Source organism: Humulus lupulus, chromosome 9 (assembly GCF_963169125.1).
Source record: "Humulus lupulus chromosome 9, drHumLupu1.1, whole genome shotgun sequence".
NCBI classification, from domain to species: domain Eukaryota; kingdom Viridiplantae; phylum Streptophyta; class Magnoliopsida; order Rosales; family Cannabaceae; genus Humulus; species Humulus lupulus.
In genome coordinates, this window is record NC_084801.1 from 178,670,326 (window position 1) to 178,686,535 (window position 16,210).

Sequence of the window (16,210 nt, forward strand, 5' to 3'; positions counted from 1 at the left end):
AAAATCAAGTGTAGGTACTATTTTGATCAATTTTGTAAAATACACAGACCAAATATTCGAGAAAAATGCAAGAGCTAAAATAATTTTTTTTTTCATTTTTTTAATGTTACTAAGTGGTGTGAATGTGTCTAAATTAAACCAATCTGCAATACTGTTTAACGTCCAAACATGACTTCTACTTAGCGGTAGGCGTAGTATAGATCGGGCGGTCGATTCCACAAGGAGGCAAAGAAATAAAGTTAATCAATAAATAAAGTTTAAGAAATAAATAATATAAGGAAAATAGAACAAGTGATATTTTTGTTGTTTTTGAGATTTAAATATTAGAAATAAAGATAGATTAAAGTGTGATGTAACAACAAGTGTTACACCCAGATTTCGAGAGTTGAGGTTGTGACCTCGAAAGCTGGATTCGTCAGGTGTGAGTTCGCGATAGCTAAAATATATGTTCTTAATCTAGACGCCGAATCTTCAAAGCAGGTGGCAACCTCGAAGATGGGTAGCCTCGAAGTCCTTATAAGCTCGAAAAACAGAACAATCGGAGTATATCCATTGTCGGGCAGCCTCGAATCAAGTGGACCGAGCTTGGCATGAGTGTGAGCTCGGAGTAAGGCGGCCTCGGTGGTATTTACCCACTCCGAGCTGGTCTTGGGAAAATAATGCAACTCATAATTTACTCAGAGAATTAGACTGGCATGATGCTGATTGCTGATCTCGAACGGCTTAATAGGTCACTTGAGGAGACGCAGTGCATGCATTCAAGAGATATTTATTGTTGTAACTTCCCTACAATAAATAGATATTAACTAGTCAGTTATACGCCCCCTGGTCTTCAGGGGACGTTTCCTTGTATATAGGAGTTACAGGCTTTAAAGCCATTAAATTTATTAATATACAGAATAACTTCCCGAAACGTGTGGGATAGTATTCTGAGATCTCCTCTATAAATAGAGAAGTCATGTACCATTGTAAATGACCGAAATTTTGTGATCTTGAGAGAACCTCTGGAGAATTCATCCCTAAAGAATTTCCAGAAATTTCCTAAGTTCTAATAACAAAGACTCGTGGACTAGGCAGAGTTAACTGCTGAACCACGTAAAAAGCTCTCCTTGTTTTATTGTGTTATTCTTGCCATAGTTTTTACTGTTTACGTGCTCTACATTTTAAGTTGATGAAAAACGGCGTCAACAGTTTGGTGATTTCATTGAGAGCCTTAAGCAGTACGATCCCTGAACAGTTTTGGCCGCGAATGATCAAAACATTCCTGAAGGAAACTATCCAAGACGCCCTGGGAAGTAGCTAATGGTAAATCCAGAGACTGAAGAGAGAAGCGAGTCCTCCGATTCTCGGGGACCTCCAGCACCTCCAGCCCCAAGGGATGAGGACATGTACTATAATCTTGAATGGTACGTCCCCATTGTGGAACTTGAAAACCTACAGCTGAAAAAACAGTTGGCCGAGGCCAATAAGCGGAACGAGGAGTTGGCTAGGTTAGCCACAGAGGCCCAGGCGGCTCAGCCCCCACCTCCGCGTGAGAACCAAGCCCCACCTCCGAGGAATGTGCATGTTCCTCCCTGCAGGCCTCGTGGACGGCCTCAAAAAAATGCTGCCACAAGGAGACCAGAGCAACCTCTGGCACCAGCAGAGCAACCTCCGGCACCAGCAGAGCAATTCGCTCCCTTGAGACCCCGAAGAAGTACTCGAGCTAGGGCTCCAGTTAATTCAATTGCGAAGCTACCAGCGGGAACTGGGAATAATCGAGCCCCTACAGAGGCTCGGACTCAAATCCCTGGTAACACGCAGAATGTTACCGACCCAACACGGGTGAACTCAGGACCATCTAGGCCTCAAAATGGGTGGTAGCCACCGTCACCCATACGATTCCCTCCATCGCCTATAAGATACCCTTCACCGCCTCGCAGGAACGCTCAACCAGTTCAAGGTGATGAGGAAAGGCGTGCAGGGAGGAAACAAGGAAATAGAGAAGCCTTCATGGAATGGAGAGGCGCCCAGCCTACAAGAAGTCAAATGTCTCGGTCTCGCACTGCGGAGACGAGATAGCATGAAAGAGATCCGTCTAGAAATAATCATGCAACGAGCCTTGCCAGTGATGACTCGGGAGATACTAGATCAGTCAGTATGTATGATCGATGTTGAAAAAATACTGGGAACCACAGGAACCGCTTCGACCTGCGGGAACACTTGAATCAGAATCGGGATAATGGTAACCCATCGAACCCGGACCTAAGAGATCGCCTAAATGGGCGCAAAGATCCCCTGCGAAGGCGCGAACCTAGAATTGTGATCAATGATAGCCAATTTCAGGCAAGAACCCCTGCGGACCCGGTTTAAGAAAGAATTGATCAGTTGGAAAAGGCCTTTAGGCTTTTGCAAAATGAGCGAGGTCGAAGTCAGGATGAGGATTCTGACGAGGAGCTCGAACCGTTCGCTCCCCATATTTCCAACACTCCATTTCCCCAAGGGTTTTGGATCCCTCATGTCCCACCTTTTGAGGGGAAGTTCGACCCGTACAACCATCTGAGTACATTCAATACCATAATGAGAGCAAGTAATGTGGGTTACGAGCTCAGATGCATGTTATTTCCAGCATCGCTTATGGGACCAACAAAAAGATGGTTTGAAAAATATAAAAGACATTCGATCACTTCTTGGGATCAGCTATCAAAGGATTTCAAGAAACAGTTCAGAGCCATGATCGGGGTAAGACCCGAGGCATCAACCCTGACCAACATTCGACAACAGCCAGGCGAGACGTTGAAAAGCTACCTTACGAGGTTTAATTTGGAAGTTGCCCGAGCTCGAAATGTGGATGACAGTGGTCATCTAATGGCTATCCAAGCTGGAGTAATGCCGGGAAGTCCTCTCTGGGACGATATGCAGAGAAAACCGGTGAGGTCCTTAACCGAGTTTAAAAGCGAGCTCAGAGGTTTGTCAATGTAGAGGAGGCGAGGTCAACACTGAATATGACTTCTCAGCCCGTAACTACAACGATAAACGTAAACTCTGCCTCAACCTCAGTGGACCCACCAGTTTCAAAGCCTAGTGCGGAAAACCCTTCCAAAAGAAAGAAGAACGAAGGGAGTAACCCCGAGGCAAAAGGGGGAAAGAAGAAGAAGGGGGAAAGGTATTTCTCTGTGTACAAAGTGTACACTGAGCTCAACAAGTCTCGGGAGAACATATACCTGGCTAATGAAAACCAGGTCCCTTTCAGGCGTCTAGACCCCATGAGAAATCAGAAGTCCAAGAGGGACTCCAGCAAGTACGGTCGATTTCACTGAGACACTGGGCTCACTACTGATGAATGCAGGCAGTTGAAGGACGAGATCGAAGGATTGATCTCGAGAGGTTATTTCAGATAGTATGTCAAAAACCAAAGTAATAATCAGGCTTCTACCAGCCAGAGGGCAGCTGCACCGCAACCTGCCCAAAACAACAATTCCCGAGCAAGGGAAGATGATAGGTCCCTTCCAATTGATGGAGAAGACCTGATAACCATCTCAAGCAGGCCTCATCTCACAGGGATGGGCAGGAATGCCCAAAAACGATATGTGAACGAGGTAAAATCTGGGGACGGGTCTCCTTATGAACCCAAACCTAGAGCTCCAAAAAACCAGAAGATTGAATCTCAGCCGATAACCTTTACCGAGGATGACACGTCCCATGTTCAGTTTCCTCACCATGACCCACTGGTCATCACTCTCCAGCTCGCAAATAAGAGAGTTCACCGAGTTCTCATAGACAATGGGAGCTCAGTGAACATTCTCTATAAGGCCACCTTAGAAAAGATGGGACTCGCGCTTCGAGACCTAAAATCCTGTGCAACGACCTTGTACGGTTTTTCAGGAGAGAGGATTGCCTGTATGGGGTCCATCGAACTCCCGGTAACCTTGGGAGACTATCCGGTCTCGGTAACCAAGATGATGGAGTTTGTAGTAGTGGATCTGCCATCGGCCTACAACGTGCTTCTCGGGAGACCTGCCCTGGTAGGACTGGGGGTAGTCTCGTCTGTAAGGCATCTGGCCATCAAGTTCCCAACTTCTAGTGGCATCGGGACGCTGAAGGGAGACCAGTTAGCTAGAAGGGAATGCTATAGCATTTCCGTAAGAGGAAAGAAACAGGCAAGCGAACAAGCACTCGTCGTTATTCAGAATAAGGACGGGACGGTCTTGGAGATAGATGAAGAGATCAACCCGAGAGTGGAAGAAAAAGCTGATCTCGAACCATTAGAGGAGCTCGAAGAGTCAGATCCCTCGAGAACGGTAAAGGTCGGGAAACATCTACGCGAAGAAACTAAATAGCAATTAATTTGCTTTTTAAAGAGAAACCAGGATGTCTTTGCGTGGTCACATTCGGACATGGTAGGAATAAGTCCGAATATAGTGAGCCACGTGCTAAATATCGATAAAAGCTTCCCACCGAAGCAACAAAAGCGATGACAACTCGACGACGATAGAAAAAATGCACTGAAAGAAGAAGTCGATAGGTTAAAAGCAAACCGATTCATTAGGGATGCTTTTTACCCCGATTGGGTCGCCAATCCGGTACTGGTCCCGAAGCCCAATGGGACATGGCGAACCTGCATTGACTATTCAGTCCTCAACAAGGCCTGCCCAAAGGATTGCTTTCCTTTACCCCCAGACAAGATCCAGGCCCTGATTGATATGCCCTCACCTCGAAAACACAAAGATGTCCAGAGTTTGACCAGCAGAATGGCGACACTAAGTAGGTTTATCTCGAAATCTACAGACCATTGTCTTTCGTTTTTCAACCTGTTGAGGGGAGGCAAGAAATTTGAGTGGACGGAAGAATGCGAGTTGGCCTTCCAGGAGCTTAAAAAACACCTCGCAGAGCCCCCTATCTTATCAAAACCTATTACGGGAGAAGTGCTATACTTATATTTTGCCACTACCGAGCACGCCATAAGTGCAGTGCTCGTACGAGAGGAAGAAAAGGTGCAAAGGCCCGTATATTATGTCAGTAAAATGTTACTGGGGCCAGATTCGAGATACCCCTTGATGGAAAAACTAACTCTCAGCTTAATTCACTCATCTCGGAAACTTCGACCCTACTTTCAAGCGCACCCCATCCATGTACTAACTGATCAACCATTAAGACAAGTCTTGTCTAAGCTAGAAGCTTCAGGTCGACTTCTTAAATGGGCAGTTGAACTCGGGCAATTCGAGATCACCTATCATCCAAGGACGACCATTAGGGCACAAGCCTTGGCAGAATTTATAGTGGAATGTACTGGCATGACCAACGATGAAGTTATAACCCCGGCCCACGAGCTGTGGAAACTTTACGTTGATGGGTCATCTAATGAAAATGGATCGGGGGCAGGAGTAATTTTGATCACTCCTGCAGGAAGCAGATTTCATTCTGCCTTGAGATTTGACTTCAACGCATCAAATAACAAGGCCGAATACGAGGCTTTACTGGCGAGACTTCTTATAGCCAAGGAGCTCAATGCTAAAGCAATACATTGTTACAGCGACTCCCAACTAGTGGTTAACCAAATTTTGGGAGAATACCAGGCTCGTGGCACGAAAATGGCAACTTACTTAGAAAAAGCAAGGTCAGCATTGGAACATTTCAAGTTTTACGCGATCGAACAGATCCCCCGAGAACAAAACTCGAATGCAGATGCCTTAGCTCGGCTCGCTACTTCCACCGAGAATGATGAGCTAAAAGTCGTACCAATTGAACATCTCTCGGCACCTAGTATTAACGAGCCCGAGCAGGTTGATGTGTGTATGATTGATTCTGAGCCTACCTGGATGACCCCGATAGTCAAATATATCGAGACCGGCGTCCTTCCAAAGATCGGAACCAGGCTCGAAAGTTGATGTATCAAGTCCCCCATTACACCATTATGGATGGAAGGCTGTATAGAAGAGGATATTCCATGCCATTACTTCGGTGTGTGACTCCACTCGAAGCCAAGAAAATCATTGAAGAAATTCACGAAGGGTTCTGCGGAGACCATACTGGGGGGCATAGCCTGTCTAAGAAAATCATACGCCAAGGTTATTTTTGGCCTACCATCAAGTCAGATTCTTTTGAGTACGTAAAGAAGTGTGATAAGTGCCAGCGATTCGCCATGATTCCTCGAGCTCCACCGTCCGAGCTGACTATGATGACCTCCCCATGGCCATTTGCGGTATGGGGAATCGACCTCATAGGCTCTCTCCCAACTGGCAAGGGCGGAGTGAAGTACGCGATAGTCGCCGTAGACTACTTCACGAAGTGGACAGAAGCAGAACCGTTAGCAACTATAACCTCCAAAAAAGTCCTTGACTTTGTAGTGAAGAACATCATATGTCGATATGGGATACCAAGGAAAATTGTATCCGACAACGGAACCCAATTCGACAGCGATCTGTTCACTAACTTTTGTGAAAAAAATGGAAAAATAAAGAGTTTTTCGTCAGTAGCCCATCCCTAGGCGAATGGCCAGGTCAAAGTTGTAAACAAAACTCTAAAGAGTTTGCTGAAGAAAAAGTTGGAAGAAGCAAAAGGACGATGTCCCAAAGAATTGCCCCAAGTTCTATGGGGATATAGGGCTACGGTCCGAACATTGACGGGACATACCCCGTTCTCTTTGGCGTATGGTTGCGAGGCTATGTTGCCGGTTGAGGTCGAAATTCCCACAATTCGAGCCCTTGCTTACGATCAAGCCTCGAACCACACCCAGCTCGAAGAAACTCTTGACCTGATCGAAGAACGAAGGAATGAAGCTTAGCTAAAAAATGCTGCATACCAACAGCGAGCTACCAGGTACTTCAACAAGAGGGTTCGGAATCGAAAATTCGGTGTGGGAGATTTAGTGCTAAGGCGTGTATTCTTGGCAACATGAGATCCAGCAGCTGGCGTGCTTGGGCCAAATTAGGAAGGACCCTACCAGATAGAGTCAATCATCCGACCCAGTGTTTACAAGTTGACGATATTGGATGGGAGTCTAGTACCGCGAGCATGGAATGGCGAACGCCTACGACCTTACAATCAATAGTGTAGGAAGGATGTTCCTGTAACCATGTTTGTTTATTTGTATTGTTTTGTCTACCTTTGGATTTTGTCAAGTAAAGATTCATTTCGTTTAATATGATTTATTTTTGCAATCTCTCTTAATATAATAACCTATGGTCACATTCATAGGATATTAAGGGGGCATCATTGGTATATAGACCATCAACTTGAAAAATAAAATAACAAACTATCAAAAACATATAAGTGTTTGGACGTAACCAAATGCGCGAGCTAAGAAAGTTTGGACATAACCAAATTATCAAAAAACATACAAGTGTTTGGACGTAACCAAATACGCGAGCTAAGACAGTGTGGATATAACCAAACTGTCAAAAGTACACAAGTATTTGGAAATAACCAAATGCGCGAAATAAGATAAGTTTAACAATTTTCTTATTCTCTTATCAATTAATAAGTGTTTTTTTTAAAAAAAAAATTATAAGGTGGACCACTAATATGTTGATAGGTGGTGTTTAATTAGTGTGTGCTATATTTAACGAAGATGTAGTGATAGAAGTGTGTAAAAGGTAATATTTGGTATTTTTGCCGACGAATTTTTTTTTGGGTATATAAGTGTATAAACTCGAAAACATAAGATATTAATGTCGCAAATACCTCTTTAGAAAATGAATCACACCTTAGACCCAGTATTTTGTAAAATATTTTCAAATATAATATTTCATTCTCAATTCCTTGACTACATTCTCCAATTTTTTAAACATATCACATCGCTAAAGATCTAAGAATTAATTTTATAATTGAAAATATTTTGATTAAAATCAAGTGTAGGTACTATTTTGATCAATTTTGTAAAATACACAGATCGAATATTCGAGAGAAATGCAAGAGCTAAAATAATTTTTTTTTTCATTTTTTAATGTTACTAAGTGGTATGAATGTGTCTAAATTAAACCAATCTGCAATACTGTTTAACGTCCAAACGTGACTTCCACTTAGCGGTAGGCGTAGTATAGATCGGGCGGTCGATTCCACAAGGAGGCAAATAAATAAAGTTAATCAATAAATAAAGTTTAAGAAATAAATAATATGAGGAAAATAGAACAAGTGATATTTTTGTTGTTTTTGAGATTTAAAGATTAGAAATAAAGATAGATTAAAGTGTGATGTAACAATAGGTAACAAGTAGGAAGGATCAAGAGTCACCAATATGCATACTTATTTATTTGGATCTTTGATTCACAAAAATTACACAAATGGATAGTTCACATCCCAACTATTCATTTTGAAGATTTAACATTGATGCATAAATATATTTTACAAAAATGTATTCAAGTGATTATTATTCTTTACCATGGAAGGATGAGATAAATCTTATGAGAAATCTAAAAATGACATTATACCATTGGCAATAATGCAATAAAAGATTGGACTTAAAACCTAACACAAATATTACTTTTACCATTTATAAAATACATAGAAAGAGTATGACTAATTCTATATAGATTTAGCAAAAGTAAATATATATGAATGAGATGGAGAAAATGATAAAGATATTATCTATATTATTTTTACTAATTTGATAATACGTAGAAAGTGCTTGACAAAATCTATATACTATTAGTAAACATAAATAAAAATAGTAAGATGAAGAAATAGAGATGAAAGAAAATAAATCACTCAAATATATAAATTTTAAGCACATGGTGAATCAAAAATACCAAACAAAGTCATAGTGCATATAGGATCATCCTAACCTTCCTAAGAAGGTTAGCCTATTATGCTAGACATTCTCATGAAATTCTAGAGAGAAAATATGAGAAATGAGACTAAAATTTGGTAGAGTTTTGCTACTTAAAAATTACATACAAATTGTGAAGAAAGAGTCCCTATTTATAGAGGGAGAAAATGACTAAAAAGAAATTAAACAACAAAATTGTGTTTACAAAATAAATCTGAAATATTAATAATAAAATATGATTTTGAAAAATCAAATCTTATTATAAATATTAACCTAGTTATTTTGGTGTATGGTCAAAATACCCTTTTTCAAAAACACCAAAAAAAATGAGCATTAAAGCTCAAAATGACAATTTGCATGGCCCAAGGTGCATAAAAGGTTGGGCCAAATGTGGCTTGTGGCAGCTGGGCCATTGACCAATCCCAGCCAATCAGAGGAGGCCACGTAAGCAGCTGAAGTTGGGATTGAGGTTGCTGCTAGTGTTGGGCCTGGAGCTTGGGCGTATGGCTAGTGTTGGGCTGGAAGAACTGGGCCTGCGGAGGAAGCTTTGGATGGGCTTTCTGCTGGTCATGTGTTTCCTTCAGCTATGTTAAAGGAAAAAGGCTGAAGGTTGGCTTTGGGCGTGACTGTTGGAGCTATGCGAGTCAAGAAGCTGGGGTGAAGCAACTGCTTGGGACGCGTGGCAGGCGTGGAGTGCGCCATGTGGAGCTTGGGCTTCGGTGGGCTTGGGGAGGAGACAAGCTGGGCTTCTCCTCAACAAAATGCCATTTTTTCCTTTTGTTTTTCAAATTTAACTCTTTCTTTTTCTTTATGCCAAAATATCAATTAATTCCTACAAAATAAAAATAAATTAAATCATGATCAAATATTTTCATCCATAAAATATATCATATTAATTAAATGAAAATAATAATCAAAACTTAATTTATTTTGACATTTAAGATCAATAAAGGTGCACTTTTCACCTCTAATCACAACCTCTAACTAGCTTATTGCTAGTCCCTAGCAATTCAAGCGGATAAAAATTATTACCAAGATGAATTAGTGGGCTAAATTATGCAAAATCATTTAACAAAATGTTTAGTGAGAATTTAGAAAATGCTATTTAAAACTATCAAAGTTGTAATTCAAGAGTTTTGTGTGTGTGCACCAAACCATATCGTTTCTTTCCAAAATTAACACAAACAATATTGAAAAAATCACCAAAGAATAAAGTCTCAACTCCAAATCCTCACAAGGGTATTGAAAGTATTTTTATGGAAGATGGTTGACACTCTTGGAGTTGGAAATTAATCAATTAACACTCAAAAGTGGATGTTATCGTTTTAGGACAAACAATGTTAAAGAATATTGATCAAAAGATAGACTAATAAATTAATTGGAATCTAGATGACATAAGAACCTTCGAGATTTTACATAATGATATTAATAGCCAAAATAAAGAACAAAAATAAAATACACAAACTTTTTTTTTCTTTTTATGACATAAATTGAAAATAAATGTAGTAATGTTGATTTTTTTTATTTGACAATTTTTTTCCTTCAACAAAACTTCAAAAGATGAAGATGAAAAATATTGCTCTTGTTCTCCCTTTTTTTAATATATTTCTTCTTTTTTTCTTTTTTTTTTATAATTTTTTTTTATAAGAGACAACATAAGAATAAAATTACAATAAATTAAAAGGAAAATTAAAATACAACAAAGGCTCTTTAAAACAAAAATCTATCCCTCTAGTAATTGTTATGTTTTAAATCCAAAAATTAATTTTACCAACTCAAATGATCAATAGAAGTTTTCAAAGATGTTTTCTCATTCTCACATCTCACAAGAATTAAAAGTTTTAGACTTTAGGATTTTTCTCAATTGAATGTGTGAATTTTTTTTCAATGTTTGGTTGCGCATGAAATTACTCTAAAAAAAATTACTTCCCAATAGTAAAAATAACAAAAACTATCTCACCAAGATTTTGTTGTCATGAATTTTGCAAAAAATTAACTCAAAATTTCAAAATGGAGGTAATGAAAATATATTTTAACGCATGAATATGCATACTACCCCCAACTTTAAATGAGACATTGTCCTCAATGTCTAACGTTAAGCTCATTGTGCGAGAAAAATGGAATATGATAACCAACAACAAAACCCCAAAAAGTAAAATTCGTAACATAAAATAAAGACACAAATTAAAATAAAGCATACTAAAAAGAAAGATAAAACCTGATCAGTCTTTGGTAGTCAAAAGCATCGCTCTCAGGTAAGTCTACCAACTGCATATTTGCGTACTATCCTGTATCAAAAATGAATTTTCTTTGATCATGCGTCTCAAAAATAGAAGCGTTAGTAATATTTTCAGGATAAAGAAAATGTTCGGTTTCAAAATCGTGGAGGAAATTTGGTGAATGTTTCATGGAAAATATGTTTATGATTTCCTCAACGATTAAATCTATCACATCAGTATGATAACTTCCATTTTTCTTTGGAGTGGTTGGAAGAATTTCGGTATGGGAAAGAGTTTCACTCCAAATGGTAATAGCATCATCCTCATCAGATTTAGAACGGAGAGTAGGGGATGGTGTTATAACACTAAGTGGACGTAGGTCATTACCATTCTTTGGGGTCGAACCACTATAAATCCTTGCTGTTTTCTTCTTTTACATTTGTTATACCCAGATTTCGAGCCATGTTAAATGTGACCTCGAAAGTTGGATTCGCAACGAATGGACTCGTAAAGTTTGAAGTATGCTCCAGGACTAAATATCGAGCCTGCAAGACTGAGACGACCTCGAATGCGGTGGCCTCGAAATATTCACGATCTCGAAGGGTAGCTCCCAAGACGCATCTATCCTCAGGGAAGACCTCGAATCAAGGGTGCCGAGCCTGACGCGCGTATAATCTCGAAGCCATGTGACCTCGGGAGATGTCATTAGCTCGAAAGCTGATGAGAAACCTGGAAAAATAAGGGCTTGGAGATATATGATAATGACCTTGAATATCTACAAGTGTTGTCTATAAGGGACGTGTTCTGCATTTATTATTGTAAATCCCATAAAATCATGGGATATTATTTGATTAGTTATACGTCCCCTGGTCTTCAGGGGACGTTTCCTTTTATATCGGATTGCAGGCATTTAAAGCCATTTAATTTATTTACACAAAAATAGTAACTACCCAGAATATGTGGGATAGTATTTTGCATCATTCTCTATAAATAGAGAAGTCATGCACCATTGTAAAGGACCGAAATTCTGAACCTGGAGAGAAAACTCTGAAGAATTCATGCTTAAGAATTTTCAGAGATAATCTTGAGTTTAATAACAGAGACTCGTGGACTAGGCAGATTTAACTGCTGAATCACGTAAAAAATCGTGCTTTGTATTGTCATATTTTAATTGGCCATTACTAGTAATTGTTTACGTGCACTTCTTTCACTGTTGACGAAAAATGACGTCAACAACATTAGATTAAATTCTTAATTGTCGTTTTATCTTTTTTCGTATATTTGACTCTGTGTTGTTGGTCAAATCGAGGGTGAACAAGATATTTTACAATGATAATTATTTATAAATAATAAAATCATATGTTTTATAACTTAAATAAAATTGAATTAAACTTAAACTCACTTATTAGAATAATATCTTATTAAACATATAATATAATCTACTGTGAATTAGCAACAAATTGTTTTCTTTCAAAAAAACTACCAAGAAACTTAAATTTAAAATTCACGTATAATATTTAATATTACATTAAACATATAATATATAATCTCTTGTTGTCACTCCCAAATTCAAAATCTAGAACAAACATAAACTTAAACAAACATAAATAAATTATTTAATTAAAATAAGATATTCATTTCAAAATTTATATGACATTAATATAATTTAATAAAAATAATTCATAAATTGTATAAATAGAACTAAGCAAACATGCATATATTACACATTGTTTATATCTAGTATATATATATATCATTCATATAAACAAAGATGTGTATTTAACCCTTTTTTATTGATTTTAACAATTTTTTTATTAATTTTAACAGAATATTACAAATATTTATCGAAATATGCTTTTAAAATCAATTAAAAATACATATTTATTAATTATATTAATATAAATTTAATATTATAAAATATCATTATTATATTAATATTTAATACGATATTAGATATTTAATAATTAGATTAATATAAATTCAAATGTTACAAAATATAATTAGCATAATAATATATAATATATAATCTTAATTTTTATAAATTTTGGTAGAATAAATATTTAGTAATTATATTAATATAAATTTAAATATTATAAAATATAATTATTATAATAATATTAAATACAAAAGTAAATATTTAATAGTTATATTAATATAAATTTAAATGTTATAAAATATTATTATATTAATACAAATAGTACAAAAAATTAGAATAATATTTCTCAAGCTTTTTGTGATTGAAATATAATTTGAATGATATTTATATTTTAGTTTTATTATTATTTAAAAGTTAACATAAATAATAAATAATGTTTTGGTTTAATTTGTATTATAATATATTTATGTTATTCGGTTGCATGCTGGACAAAATAGTTCAGTGAACCTTTTGGAAGGTGAAAAAGAAAAAAAAAACTCGATTATCATTTAATTAAAAGAAACTTGAATTAGTCCTAATTAGAATAAGGGAGCAGGCACAGAATCATGCTCCGGACCTTCCTCCGAATATTCCTATTTCCTACCTCCTCTTCTGTCTTCTTGGGTTCAATTCAATTCTATACCTCTCGAATATTATTTTATGCCCGCGTTTTTTGCTATTCCTAACCCAACTATTAATAATAATAATAATAATAATAATACATTTCAACACATGGTCAACCTTTTCAAACTCAAAACAGTCATCAAATCTGACGACTGTACGTACATTTTTATACGAACATTGTTGGAACGTGACATTCAAAAACCTTTATTTATTCATATAATAAAATCATTCCTCTTCCAAAATACAAACCCAAATCCGTGACTATATAAACCAGTCTCCTCTACTGTTTTTTGTTCACATCTCACAAACCAAACCAACAGAGAAAAAATTCTCTATTCTTACTGTTCTTCTGCACTTTATTCTTAATTAGTTTTCTAGTCATCGTTTATCCGCAAGGTTAGTCGTTTTCTCATAAGAATGGCCAGAAATACCATTGTGATTTTTGACTTTGACAAGACCATCATCGAATGTGACAGCGATAACTGGGTCGTCGATGAATTGGGTGCCACAGATCTCTTCAATCAGCTTCTCCCAACCATGCCATGGAACTCTCTCATGGTAATAATTACACTATTTTTGTTATTGCATTTTTCTTTTGTTCTACTTTGTTTAATGTATTATTATTATTATTTGTTCTCTGAACGTTTAAAAACTTGAAAATAAAATAATTTCAGGATTGGATGATGATGGAGCTTCATGAGCAAGGAAAAACCATTGAGGATATTGCTCAAGTTCTTAATAGGATCCCCATACATCCCAGAGTTGTTCCTGCCATTAAGGCCGCTCACGCTCTTGGGTACGTATAAGAATTGTTTTTTTTTTTTCTTTCCTTAGTTTTCTCTGTTTTCGTTTTTCACATATGAATTTGTTTTCTTATTATATTTTTGATATATTTCAGGTGTGAATTGAGGATTGTGAGTGATGCAAATCTGTTCTTCATTGAGACAATGTTGAAGCATCTTGGGCTGAGGGAGTACTTTTCCGAGATCAACACAAATCCCAGCTTTGTTGATGAACAAGGAAGACTTCGGATTCAACCTTTTCATGATTTCAAAAACTCCTCACATGGCTGCACTACTGGCACCTGCCCTCCTAATATGTGCAAGGTATAAATTTTATCTAATTATGTTCAAGGCATTAAGCTTCTTAATAAGCAGTAGGTTCTTACAATTTCCTGAAATTTTTATTTAAAATACAAAGGAACAAGAAAATTTAGTTAATTTGGGTCCACTAATGCTGGAACATATTGCTCAGTTTGTTAAAATACATGTTAAACCAAACCAGCCAATTAACCTTGAATTTTGACCACTAGCTATGTGACTACGACCCCACATAATATTATGAATATATATTTTCTTAATAATTTTCCAAATCGCAATTATTGATCATATACTTTTCCAATTTGCAGGGTGCGATTATAGAAAGAATACAGGCCTCTGTGGCAGCTGAAGGCAACAAAAGAATCATCTACTTGGGTGATGGAGCTGGTGACTATTGCCCAAGCCTGAAGCTGAAAGAGAGTGACTTTGTGATGCCAAGGAAGAATTTCCCAGTATGGGACTTAATTTCCAAGAACCCACTTCTCATCAAGGCCAAAATCCATGAATGGACTGATGGTGAGGAGTTTGAGAATGTTCTACTCAGCCTTATTGACACCATTTCCATTGATGAGAAGTCTGCTTTCACTAGAACTTACTTCAAAATGCCAAGCAATATTGATGTTTCAGCCATACCTAAAGTACTCCCAGTTCAGCAGTAGACCAATACCATATATTAGATTTATAACATAATTATTATCCCAATAATGTAATCCCTATAGCCCAGATTCGGAAGCATTGATTTTTTTTATTCTTTAATTATTTTTCCCTTTTTCTTTTGGGATTTAGAGACAAAAGTTCTTACTGTTCTGTGCTGAAATTACTGACCATATTACAATCAATGTTTTAGACTTCTAAGAATTCTGTCTTTTCTTCCATCTCTCCTTTATTTAATACAACATTCCTACGGTAGAACTAACTTGACCATGATTTATTCACCTCACATCCCATGTTCATTGTTGGCTCTTTGTTAAAAATCTCGGTAATAAACTCAACTTTAGTGATTGAGTTCAAAAAGTAAGAAGGAAGAGTTAAGAGCACACCTTCTTTTTTCCAATATACAAAAAGAAAGATTTAATTGTTTGAAAGAAGAGTCCAACTATTATTAAAAAGGGATTTATTTTCTTAAGTAACCAAATACCATTAAAAAAACAAGATTTACTATTACAGTGCAATAATAACTTTTGTACGGCACACACACATTTTTTTTTTACAAAATTACTATTTGTTCTCTCCTTCACAGGCGGCAAGATGCCTCCTTCTTAGGCGACCACGACGCTAACGAGAAGCTTTGCTCCGTAATCAGCCACCACAAACCCAACAAGGAGAGAACTCCATGAACGTCGACGAGAAACCTCCATGGACGCTGACGCGAACTACTTGCTCTCTCCTTCGTAGGTGGCAAGACCACTCCTTCTTAGGCGACCCACGACGCCGATTACAACCAATCTCGACCTGAAACAACACGGCAACTACAACCGATCTCGATCTGGTTTCACTTATATGTTTGTTTGTTGATGTGCAGTCAACGTAAGCTCACCACAAAAGGCAACGATAAATCAATAGTGATCTCTGATGTCATGTTGTTTTTGTGTTGCGGCCACTAATG

General features: G+C 37.4%; 1 protein-coding gene across 1 annotated transcript; it reads left to right on the plus strand.

Annotated features, from left to right (window-relative positions):
* The first annotated feature begins 13,797 nt into the window (after positions 1 to 13,797).
* On the plus strand, positions 13,798 to 15,533 carry LOC133801330 (inorganic pyrophosphatase 1-like). Its single transcript, XM_062239499.1, has 4 exons — positions 13,798 to 14,062; positions 14,179 to 14,300; positions 14,403 to 14,610; positions 14,913 to 15,533. Exons 1-4 carry the CDS (start codon positions 13,922 to 13,924, stop codon positions 15,261 to 15,263), a joined length of 822 nt encoding a protein of 273 aa, XP_062095483.1. The 5' UTR covers positions 13,798 to 13,921; the 3' UTR covers positions 15,264 to 15,533.
* Positions 15,534 to 16,210: the final 677 nt, after the last annotated feature.